The 11,674-nt window shown below is 59.3% G+C and overlaps 2 protein-coding genes across 5 annotated transcripts; one reads left to right on the forward strand and one right to left on the reverse strand.

Moving 5' to 3' along the window:
• Nucleotides 1-245: 245 nt before the first annotated feature.
• CFL1 (cofilin 1) lies at nucleotides 246-3,869 on the reverse strand. The gene is made up of 4 exons (XM_059932039.1): nucleotides 3,745-3,869; nucleotides 1,470-1,777; nucleotides 1,137-1,213; nucleotides 246-912 (listed from the first exon to the last, which is right to left on the reverse strand). Exons 1-4 carry the CDS (start codon nucleotides 3,745-3,747, stop codon nucleotides 800-802), a joined length of 501 nt encoding a protein of 166 aa, XP_059788022.1. The 5' UTR covers nucleotides 3,748-3,869; the 3' UTR covers nucleotides 246-799.
• A 2,174-nt stretch (nucleotides 3,870-6,043) lies between these two features.
• MUS81 (MUS81 structure-specific endonuclease subunit) lies at nucleotides 6,044-11,572 on the forward strand. Of its 4 annotated transcripts, none has more exons than XM_059932040.1 (16): nucleotides 6,044-6,440; nucleotides 6,534-6,663; nucleotides 6,907-6,989; nucleotides 7,490-7,588; nucleotides 7,704-7,772; nucleotides 7,933-8,018; nucleotides 8,306-8,446; nucleotides 8,619-8,714; nucleotides 8,801-8,922; nucleotides 9,016-9,113; nucleotides 9,662-9,778; nucleotides 9,873-9,968; nucleotides 10,150-10,278; nucleotides 10,355-10,458; nucleotides 11,238-11,333; nucleotides 11,413-11,572. In XM_059932040.1, the coding sequence occupies exons 1-16, from the start codon at nucleotides 6,306-6,308 to the stop codon at nucleotides 11,477-11,479; spliced, it is 1,668 nt and encodes a 555-aa protein (XP_059788023.1). In that variant the 5' UTR covers nucleotides 6,044-6,305; the 3' UTR covers nucleotides 11,480-11,572. The 4 variants fall into 4 exon arrangements, 3 of the variants coding, with proteins under 3 accessions (XP_059788023.1, XP_059788024.1, XP_059788026.1); XM_059932041.1 differs by having other exon boundaries at nucleotides 6,534-6,660; XR_009504725.1 differs by lacking the exon at nucleotides 10,355-10,458.
• Nucleotides 11,573-11,674: the final 102 nt, after the last annotated feature.

Consider the following 11,674-nt stretch of genomic DNA (forward strand, 5'->3'; position numbering starts at 1 on the left):
TCAAGGAACCCCTGCAGCCAGTAGCGGACACACCCTGGCTCGGCTACCTTCCGCACAGCCAGGCTGGTGCCAACTATGACACCAGCATGTAGAGAGGGAACTGTCAGAGGGGAGGCTCAGCTAGTCACTGGGGCCAAATGAGGGTGTGTGGGGCTGGCTGGAGGCAGGGTCAGGGAAGAGATGCTGCTCATTCTCCCAGCCTACGCACCCCCAAGGTCCCCTGGGCCCCAACCTCAAAACAAACATCCCATTAGTGAGCCTTTTTATTGTTGTGTGTTTTTTTGTTTTTTTGTTTTTAATTGAGGGTCCCTTACTGGTCCTGCTTCCATGAGTGGCTGTGACCAGGGGCAAGGGGGAGGGGAACCAGGCGGCGCAGGGAGGGGTCATCTCCACAACATTCCATTTATACACAGAACTAAACAGACAAGCACAGAGTCACTATTGCGGTTAGAAGTTGGCAGCATGGGAAAAGGGAGGAACAAGGGGGGAACTGGGGTGTCGTTAAAAAAAATACAGGTCCCCCCCCAAACAGGGGTTCCTGGGGGGAACTTGGTCTGTTTCAACCCAAGAGGAATCAGAAGATCAAAAGCGGTTTGGGAAGGCCAGAACCGTCAGGGATGGAGGGAGGAGGAGGAAGGTCCAGGGGGTGGGGGAGCTGTTTGGCAACTGGGTGAAGGGACTGCCCTCCCCCTGCTGGGATCCCCCCAGCCCCTCCGGTCTGGCAGGAAGGGGGCAGCCTGCAACCCCCATGGGCAGGTCTGGGGCTGCCAGATGCTCCAGGCAGGGGGCTGGAGGAGGCTCACAAAGGCTTGCCCTCCAGAGAGATGACGGCGCTGCCCCCCAGCTTCTCTGCCAGGGTGCAGCGGTCCTTGACCTCCTCGTAGCAGTTTGCTTGCAATTCATGCTTGATCCCTGTGGAGGAGAAGGGGGAGCATCTGTGAGGAGGAGCACTGGGGCGGGGGTGGGTGTGCTGCGGCTGGGAAGGAGCCAGTAGAACAGATGGCGGGATAAGGCTACATCCAGCAGGCAGTGAGGAGGAGACAGAGAGAGGGCTCTCCTCCACCATGCCGTCTACCCCACCCTGCAGCCAAGGCCTGAACGCAAGGGCATATGGCACCACCAACGCTGGCCCTTACCCGTCAGCTTCTTCTTGATGGCGTCCTTGGAGCTGGCATAGATCATTTTGCTCTTAAGGGGTGCACTCTCAGGGGCCCTGGAGGGAAACAGAATCAGAGAACTTGCCGCAAAGCCCCCTCCTCCAAGTCTAGCAAGTGCCCTCAAGTGATACAGGACTTCCAGAAACCCCTGAGCTGGCCCCTAACATTCAAACTTTTATCAAGTTCCTCACTGACAGGCATTTTATTACAACACCCTACCCTGAAACGCACACCTCTGGGTTAACAAGGAGCCACAGACCTTCCTGTCCTGAGAAAAGGGGGTGGGGCAGAGCTACGGCAGGAGAAGCTCACCAGAAGATGAACACCAGGTCCTCCTTCTTGCTCTCCTTGGTCTCATAGGTTGCGTCATAGAGGGCGTAGCGGCAGTCCTTGTCTGGCAGCATCTTGACAAAGGTGGTGTAGGGGTCGTCTACAGTCTGGCCCACATCACCTACCAGGATCTCCTTGCCCTCCTCCAGGATGATGTTCTTCTTGTCCTCGCTCAGGCAGAAGAGCACCGCCTTCTTGCGCTTCTTCACCTCCTCTGGTGTTGACGACTTACGCACCTTCATGTCGTTGAACACTTTGATGACCCCATCAGAGACAGCCACGCCAGAGGCCTAGAGGACGAGCCACACACACCTCATTAGGAACAAGTTTCTGGGACGTGCCCTTAAGTCCTTCCTTTGCTTTCTTAGAAAATCTGTCTAGATGTCAACAAATATAGTCCTCAGCCCCAAGAGGTCATTAATCCCCTTCCCAAGACAAGTATCACTATTTTCCCACCCAAGTCACTGTCAAAGGATCAGATGTGACACAACCCCAGAATAGCCGCCATAGAAGAGACCTCTGATCACATAATTCAACACCATTCCTCCCCACCCCGACATCCTGCAAGCTAGATTAAAGACCTGTGAAAAGCAATGTCTTGGCCAAGATGTGAACCCAGAATTAAAAGAACCTACAAGCTCACGGTAAATAGAACCTACAGACTCACGGTACTCAGTCTCAGCTTTTGCATAGTGCTGACTCAGAACTTCACAGAGAGTAGAGGGGACCCAGACAACCAGGTCATAGTCATAGATAGATCTAAGAGAAAAACAGGACCCACAACGCTAGATGGGTCACCAACGGTGCTCAACGGTTCTAGCAAGCCCATCAGAACTGTTCAACGCAGTTATCACACAACGTATCCCTTTCTCTGCTGGGGTCTTCCTAAACCAAAGCAAGAACAACAAACCCCTAATTACGGCCCTACCCGACAACTCCCTACAACAAACCCCTAATTACGGCCCTACCCGACAACTCCCTGTTCTCCGGAAAAAAATGCAGGCCCCAAAGATCGCTGATATAAGTTAGCAGTCCAAACTCAAGGGCCCACGGTCCGTGAGAGCTCTTTAAACTTCTATTCCGGGTCGTGCTGGGGGCCACCCTAGCCAGGAATTGGAGTGAGACTGTCCACGGTGAAATCTGCCCCCGCTCCCGGAACTGCAGAGGAAGCCGGCCACGTGATTGAGCCACTTCCGGAGTAGGCGGGGAAAGGAGATCGGCTAGACTCAGCCCCCTCCCCGAAAAAATCCCGTACCTAGAGACAGCAGCACCTCCAGGGCCTCAACCCTAAGGAAGCGCCCTTACCGACAAGCTTATCGGCCCTCCGCGCTGCGGGCCTGGGCAAGTTACCCAAGCTTGGGCTCTCGCAGCCCTCGGGCCGAACACAGAGGACGGGGTAGTTTCCGGGCGGTGCCCGCCTGGGTCACTTCCCTAAACTCGGCTCCACCCTCAGGCCCCATCCGGGAAAGCCGACAGCCCCGCGGGTCCACGGCTTCGGGCCCAGTAGCCAGGCCTGACCGTGTGCGCACGCGCCGGCCGACAGCGCCGTTCCAGCCTCCGCCGGGTGTACTCTGCGAACCCAGCTCGCCTTGTGGGCTCGCTAGCTCACGAGCACGGCCGTGATCTCCGCGGTGTCCGCTCTGTGCTGCGCGGTGCAAGTCCCTAATCCCAGGCGCCTGCGCCCGGACCCGGACACCCCCGCATCCCCGCTAGCCGCGCCGCCCCCGCCCCTTGCGAGCATCTCTGCCACCTGCTCTCGAGACAGACCCGCCTGAGAGGGAGGGTGACGCGGAGACAGGAACAGCCCTTGGGTGGGGCGCGCGCGCCGAGACCGCTCGCGCGCTTTTCCTTCGCCGCTCCCGGGCCAGCTTTGGATGCCGCGTGCTCCCGTCGAGCGCGCCCCCGTGAACCGACTCTCTTCGGCCCCGCCGCGGCGCGCGACACCGGCTGCTCAGCGAGGGACGGGCGCGCGCGCCCTGGACCCCTCCCCCACGGCCCTTGTCCGCGCGGGCGCAACAGCGGGGTGGGGGAGGGGAAGGGAGTCCAGGGGGCGCGCGAGCGACGTCCAAGCCGGCCCTCACCGGCGCCCGCGGGCGCGCACGCGCGTCCCGGCGCCGCCCGCCCCTCAGCACGAGACCCTCATCCCGCCCGGGGAGCTGGGGGAGGGGGTTCCGACGTCGCTCCCCCGTTCCCTTTAGCGCGCGCAGATGATCGACTCGCAGCCACCTCCCCTCCGGCGCCGTGGCCTGCCGCTCACCATGTTTCCGGAAGAGTAAAGGAGATAGCAAGGAGAGCCAGAAAAGACAAGAGCCGCTGCAGCTGCTGCCGGGATCCGACTGAACGCGGCCTCTCCCGTCCCCTTCCGTTTAGTACGAGCCGCACAATGAGGGGCGGGGCGGGCTTCCGGCGCTCCCCCCCGCGGGCCGACGGGAAATGAAGTCCGAGGGTCCTGCGCCGTCTTCGGGCTCGCTGGGTAACAGAGTCTTTTTCATCTGACGGCCTCCTGGCTCCACGTTGCATACTGGGAAATGTAGTTCAAAACAGCCGAGAGAGGCGGGGCTATGGCACGGAGAGCGCACCCGCTGGTCGAACTTCCCAGGAAAAGCTCGGAGCTGAGCGAAGGCCTCGGCGTTGGGTAGTATGACCTGAAAATGAGCCCCGACTTCGCGGCTCTCTCCCGCCGACAGAAACGGTTTTCCTAAGATCTATCTTGGCACTGTCTGGATCCTTTGGTCTGAAAATTTTCAGTGAGTTAGTATTTTGGTTTTCCGAATTGAAGCACCTATTCATTGGCCTGGAGCAAGGAGAATCGCAAGTATAAGGCACCTTCTATCCAATAAACATTCGTTAAGCATCCTCCGTGTGTAAAGCCACTCTTGTCTACTGAGAAAAAGCCATATGCAACGTCAATAAAATAAGAGAAAAAAACACAAGGGAAAGGCTACAAGGAAATCTTTGAAAATAGATTTGTACTTGTTTTTAGGGTGTTTGGCAAAATCATGAGGTAATAAAGGGAGAAGGACAGGGGTTTGTGCATTCAATTCAAGGATATGTGCCTTTTACTAAACAGTGAAAAGCGGAAATAGATATTAAACCAAACTTGAGTCATTCTCGACTTGGTAACCAGGCATATGGTTAATTAGTACCCGCAGAAATTGAGACAGAAGCTCGGTGGGAGCATAACCTTCAAAAAAAGAAACTGGGGTGGGGGACTCCGGGAAGATTTCTTTGGCCTCGAACAAAGGCCATGGCCTCTTACTCTGCAGGAAGAGAAGACAGGGTCGCAAACAAGAGAATTGGGGGCATTGATCCCATATGCAGAATAAAGGGTGTAAATGAAGAGCCAGAAGCCTGGTCTTCAGGACCCGGGGAGCGACTCCCGAGAGTGGGGTACGTCGCAGAGCATGCCGGGGGTTGTAGTCGGGGACCTTCCGCCGCATCGCCCACCAACCGATCTCCCGGGAGCCTCAGGTGGGGGCCGCAGCTCAACCGCCTCCCGCAAGCGACCCTGCCTGGAGAGGAGGCTGGCTCCACCTTTTTTGAGCTTCGGAGTTTCCTAGAGCAACGACGAGGGGGAGGGAGACTTCGCAGTTACCCTGGAGACGCGCTCCCGCCCGCCCCTAGCTGCGGGATGCCCTAGATGTCCTTATTAGGACATGTGGCTAGAGGGGGCGGGGCCAAACCGAACGCCCGCTAGAGGCTCCTTATAAGGCAGCGTCGGGCGGGAGTGGAGCAGGCTGGGGGGTGAGGGATCGAGGCGGGGCGGAGTTTGAAGGGGCGGGCCTGGAGCTCTGGCGCCCGCCTCTCCGCTCCAGTAAGGCCTCAGATCCGCACCTCGCCACTTCCGGTGTAGCAGATGAGGGCTGCTCTAATTTGCTGGCGAGACTCTCGTGTTCAACTGGGTCCCCTCTGCATAGTTCCCATCTTAACCTCCCTGAGGGTCCCCCACCTCCAATGACTCTCAAAAACGATGAAGTGTTTTTCCCTTGTCCGAGCTTCTTACTCCCAGGCTGCTACCCCGAATCCAACAACGTGCCCACTTCAGCCCCTCCCACATATCCCGATGTCCAGTACCTCCTATTTGTTCCCTCTTTACTTGTCCTCTGTCCCACTCTCCCCGTCCTGCAAGCTTTGGCCTTCCCTGCGTGTCCCCGACTTCGCGCCCCTCCCCCATGGAGGCCCCAGCTCGGGATCACCATTTCCTCGGAGGGTCTTTCAGCTGCTCTCGCGTTACCTTTGTGTCCTCATTCCCTGTACTCATTTATAATGTCCCTCCGACAAAACTACCTGCAACTCATTTGTTCCCCCACCCCCACCCCGGACTCTTCATAAACCCAGTCTCTACACAGTCCTCCGCTAGAGCGAGCCTGAAAATGACAGCCTTAGGTTACTCGGTATGCACCGCCCCAACCAGACCTCCCAGCCACAGGGCGGCGCTGTCCACCTTCCTCTCTCCTGCACAAAGAGGACCCCCCACACACACACACCCCCCCACACCCCCGCTCTCGAATCTGGGGTGGGAGGAAGGGGCGGGTCAAGGCCTGGGGCGGGTGGGGCGCGTCCGAAAGGCCCGTCCTGTCCCGGGGCGGCGGGAGGGCGAAAGGCGGTAGAGACTGCGCTTGGCAGCGACCACTTAGAGTAGTACGGGGGCGGGGAGGGCAGCAGAAATCAGTCCTTTGGTTAGTTCCCCGCGTGGGACCACGTGATTGGAGAGGTCCCGCCCTCCTCCGCCGGAACCAGGTGTTCGAATCCCGTCTCCAGAACTAGCGGCATTTCAGTCCTGCCGGCGTGAGGGCTGGGGCTCACACCTCCGGGCTCATGGCAGCGCCGGTCCGCCTGGGCCGGAAACGACCGCTGCCCGTTTGCGCCAACCCGCTCTTCGTACGCTGGCTGACCGAGTGGCGGGACGAGGCAGCCAGCAGAGGGCGCCGCACGCAATTCGTGTTTCAGAAGGTGGGTTCTGGCCGGGCCTGATGGGGGACAGGTGCTGGCCGGGCCAGATAGCCCCGTCCACCCTGACCCAGTACTGTACCTCTACCTCGCCAGGCACTGCGCTCCCTACGGCGGTACCCGCTGCCCCTGCACAGCGGCAAGGAAGCTAAGATCCTACAGCACTTCGGAGACGGGCTCTGCCGGATGCTGGACCGGCGGCTGCAGCAGCACAAAGCATCAGGTGGTGAGCGCTGGGAGCAGGGGTCGGTGGTCCCCTGAGCCTCCACCAGATGCAGCCTCTGTAACCACCTGGGATACCTTGGCTTCAAGCTCCCTACTCCTGTCCAAGTTGCTCTTTGACGTCGGGCTAGTGGCTGACCTTTTCAGAACCTCACCGCTCTCACCAACCACTTGAGCTGGCAGCGTCCCAGACCATCCTACCTGCTGGATTCCAGGGTCCAGGGTTGACTCTCTTCTACTCCCGCAGGTGACCATGCCCCATGTTCACCACCTGGAGCGAAGAGTCCAGCCCGGGAAAGGCCTGCCAAAGTCCAGGATCCTTACATGCCAGTGAGGAGAGGGCAGTGGGAGTGAAGGGAAAGCGGGAGCACCAGGAGTAAGATTCTCTGGCTTGGGGGACTTAGCTGGGCTGGGTCCAAATCCCACCAGTGACACCTGGCTCTGGGCAAATGACTTATTCTGTCTGATGCTTAGTTTTCTTATCTGTAGGTGTAGATAGGGGGCCAAGCCCAGTAAGTTATGGAATTTGCTGTTGAGTCTTCTTGTCTTACCTCCTTTGTCCTGTGCTAGAACTGAGGCTGGGCCAGGCCGATTACACCCCTACCCCACCCCCCCATCCCCTGAAACTGTCCACCGTCTCATCCCAAGTTTGCAGGAGATCATACTATCACATGGCCCATTTTAAAGACACAGAAGCTAGAGAGGCAGCTGAGTAATTTGCTCAGGTCCATTTAGCCTGCTGAGGTAGAACCTGAACCTCAGCTTTGCCAGGGATTCCGTCTGCAACAGCTGGCTGGCTTTTGGCTTCAAAGGCCCCCTGTACCTTTCAGGGTCCAACCCAGCTCAAAGCAGGAGGCTCTGGCAAGTACTGGCCAGCTCGGCACTCAGGAGCTCGAGCAATACTGCTGCTGCTGTACCGGGAACACCTGGTGAGCGCCCGACCAAATCGGGAGTCCGGGGAACTGAGGCCACGGGCCTGCGGCTCCTGTGGCAGGCTGCTCGGGCACTGAACCTAAGTTGGTTACATTTCTGCCTTGGTTACAGAATCCTAGCAGTCACGGCTTCCTAACCAAGGAGGAGCTGCTGCAGAGGTGTGCCCAGAAGGCTCCAAGGGTGAGCACTGAGAGGGGGAAGGAGGGAGCCAAGTGGCTCTGGATCTGACCCTGAGCCCACCACAGGCTGCCCTTCTTGGGAGCAAGCAGCGGGGTGGGGCAAGGGAGTGGGCAGGTGGTAGCCCTGGGAGCTCTCTAAGGGTCTCCTCCCCTGCGAACAGGTGGCCCCTGGAAGTGCTCGGCCCTGGCCAGCCCTCCGCTCCCTCCTCCACAGGAACCTGGTCCTCAGGACGCAGCAGCCAGCTAGGTGGGGAGAACTACGTGAGATGCAGGAGGCAGGGTCGAGGAGCAGGCGTGACGTGCTGAGTCTGACATGTACTTGTTGCCGACCTGAGGAGTGGCCCTGGGCAGGTCCAGAGGCAGCTGGTCTGAGGGGCGAGAACATGGCTAGCAGGAGGGGGGTTGGGCAGCCACTGGCCTTGTTTGTGAAGGGTCGCCCAGGCTGGTGAGACCAGCCTAGCTGGGGGCAGGCAGGGGAGCCCGCCAGGCATGAGTGAAGAAGGGAGATCTGTGCTCTTCTTTTCCACCCACCAGGTACTCACTGACCCCAGAGGGTCTGGAGCTGGCCCAGAAGCTGGCTGAGTCGGAGGGCCTGAGCTTGCTGAAAGTGGGCAGCGGGCCAGAGGAGCCCCCTGGGGAGGAGCCTGCGGTGCCAGGAGCTGCCTCGGCTGAGCTGTGAGGAGGGGGAGGGGGGACAACAGGGGAGCAGGAGTCGTCCCCAAAATGAGGCCAGGACCCCACCCTGTCTCCATCCGCTCCAGCTGAGCTGTGGCTGCCCCACCTCCTAGGGGTTAGAGCAGCAGCCCCGGCCTTGCACACGCCGACTCCCACCTCTTCTCCCTGGTAGTGGCGCCAGCGAAGGGAATGTCCAGCAGCCACCGCTGCAGCTGGGGCCTGGAGAGTACAGGGTGCTGTTGTGCGTGGACGTTGGCGAGACCAAGGGGTGAGTGAGGTGGGGGGAGGTGAGGGAGGGGATGCGGCGAGGGCCCTGGCCTGCCCTGCCTCAGGCCTCCCACCGTGCAACTCCAGGGCGGGACGCAGGCCAGAGCTGCTCCGAGAGCTGCAGCGGCTGCACGTGACCCACACGGTGCGCAAGCTGCACGTCGGGGACTTCGTGTGGGTGGCCCAAGAGACCAGTCCCAGGGACCCGGGTAAGGGGTGTGGACGGGCAGGTGGGGGTCAGAGACAGGGCCTGGCGGGTGAGGGGACGTGAGCCGACGGGACCCTTCTTGGCCTCTCGGCAGCACGACCTAGAGAACTAGTCCTGGACCACATCGTGGAACGAAAGCGGCTGGATGACCTGTGCAGCAGCATCATCGACGGCCGCTTCCGGGAACAAAAGGTTCCTTCACTGGCCTCATCATCCTCCCTGCCCCGGGCCCGCTCAGGGGCACTTCTGGGTGGTATCCAGGCAGAGTTCCCACACCTCCAGCCACACCCCCTCTAGAGCTGCTCCAGGGCAGCCCCGAGATCAGACCCCCCTCGGGCCCCTCCAGGACCCTCCAGGGTCTCTGGGCGGGGCTGAGGAGCATGTGAAGACCCCCTAGGGTGTCCAGCCCCTGCAGTCCGGGGTAAACAAGGCTCACCCCTCCAGGACTGGAATGCAGCAGCTGTGTGTCAGTGCTGGCTGCTAGGCTGACCCCATAGGCCACGTATAGGCCAAGGGAAGCTTGAAGAATGGGCATCGGGTGGCCGGGCTTTCTGTGCAAGAGTAGCAGCGTGAGCAAACGTGTGGAGGCCACTCTGAGGCAGGTGGAGAAGCTAGGGAGGATGAGGAGGCGAACTGGTGGGACCAAGGTCTCGTGACAGTTTTGAGGGTGACCTGATGGACACCTAGCATGTGAGTATCCAGGTCTTGACCCACCTCACCCTCCCCAACTGCCTGCCCAGTTCCGGCTGAAGCGCTGCGGCCTGGGGCGTCGAGTATACCTGGTGGAGGAGCATGGCTCAGTGCGTAACCTCAGCCTTCCCGAGGGCACGCTGCTGCAGGCTGTCACCAACACTCAGGTGAGCCGGGAGGGCAGGGCCAGGCTGGCAGGGACCCTGTGGTCTATGGCTCCGCTCAGGAGCCACTCTCCTTCCCTTGGATCCTCTTCTCCAGGTCATCGATGGCTTCTTTGTGAAACGCACAGCAGATATTAAGGAGTCAGCAGCCTACCTGGCCCTGTTGACAAGGGGCCTGCAGAGACTCTACCAGGTGAGCAGGTGCATCTGTCTGGCACTGGTCCCTTACTTGGGTCCCGTGTTCCCTCAAGGAAGGCGAGGTGAGTGAGATCCCTGTTTCTCAAGCTGGCCCACTGAGGCCTGGAATGGGGCAAGGCCTGGCTGGGGGTTGTCCCCTAGAGCTCTGGCCTGGCCTCAGCTCCCTCTTCCCTCAGGGCCACACCCTCCACAGTCGCCCCTGGGGAACCCCAGGGGACCCTGAATCAAGGGCTGGGCCCTCCGCAAACCCTCTCTGCTCACTCCTCACCTTCAACGATTTCAACGCGGGAGCCCTCAAGAACAAGGTACTGCCTCTGCCCAGTGCCTCCTTATAAGGTCCAGTCCCGGGCCGCTCCTCATATGGTCCTCCCCCGACCCCAGGCCCAGTCTGTGCGGGAGGTGTTTGCCAGGCAGCTGATGCAGGTGCACAGAGTGAGCGGGGAGAAGGCGGCAGCCCTGGTAGATCAGTACAGCACCCCTGCCAGGTAGGCCACCACAGAGCCCCTGTCCTCTGCCCCCGCCCACCCTGCGTGGATGTCAACTCAGCCAGTGCCTTGCGGGTGGTCTGGCTCTGTGAGGGCTGGACAGACCCAGCTGATACCTGAGGAGTTCATGGAGGTTAGGTGGTGAGGAAGACAGAGCCAGCCAAGACCAGACAGAATCTCAGGCATTGGAAGGAGGGAGAGAAAGACATTGTACAGTAAGTCGCCTACATACGAACAAGTTCCGTTCCGAGAGCACGTTCATAAGTCCGATTTGTTTGTAAGTCTAACAAAGTTAGCTTAGATACCCAACTAACATAGTCAGCTACATACTGCTGCTTGAAATAAAGATACTGTACTACTGTACTCTATACAGTACTGTAGAGTAAAGCACACGAAAGCACAACCACCTGTAGAGGATACACGTGAGTGAGCGTGTACACCAGACACATGAACTAACTTACGTGATTGGACATGCGAACATATGTTCGCATCTTTGAAAGTTCGCAACTTGAAGGTTCGTATGGAGGGGACTTCCTGTACCTGGTGCAGCAGAGAAGGCTTCCTGGAGGAGTGGGTGGGCCATGAAGACTGGGCCAAGAATAGCCATACTTGGAGGGTGAGCAGGATGGAGCAGGGCCTTGAATGCCAGGTTCAGGAAGTGCGGCCATGGTCCTGACTCCTCTAACCCATGCCAACCCCTTCCGGCCTGTCTCCCATGATGGGCCAGTAGTCAGCCATTGCCGAAACTTAGAAACTCATACTCCCCACCCCACCCTCAGCCTACTGGCTGCCTATGACGCCTGTGCCACCCCGGAGGAAAAGGAGATGCTGCTGAGCACCATCAAGTGTGGACCGCTGCAGAGGCGAGGGCAGAGGTGAGACCCTGGAGAGAGCAGGTGGGGTGCGGTGACCCTCACCCAGGCCTGACCCTTACTTGCCTTTCTCTTTGTGCAGGAATCTGGGGCCCGCTCTGAGCAGGACCTTGTCACAGCTTTACTGCAGCCATGGCCCCCTGACCTGAGCTATGCCACAAGACAGACCCCCGCCCCCATCTTCCCAGGCTATGCAGCCTTTTAACTGGGATCTTTGGGCTACAATAAAAATCTTAAGTGTTTGCAGCTTTATGTGTTAGGAGGAGATGCCAGGTAGGAACTGGGGAGACCATTGGGTCCAGTTTGTAAACTGAGCTCCTCAGGACCCCTGGGGTTCCCTGGCA

This window comes from Balaenoptera ricei, chromosome 8 (genome assembly GCF_028023285.1).
Source record: "Balaenoptera ricei isolate mBalRic1 chromosome 8, mBalRic1.hap2, whole genome shotgun sequence".
NCBI classification, from domain to species: Eukaryota; Metazoa; Chordata; class Mammalia; order Artiodactyla; family Balaenopteridae; genus Balaenoptera; species Balaenoptera ricei.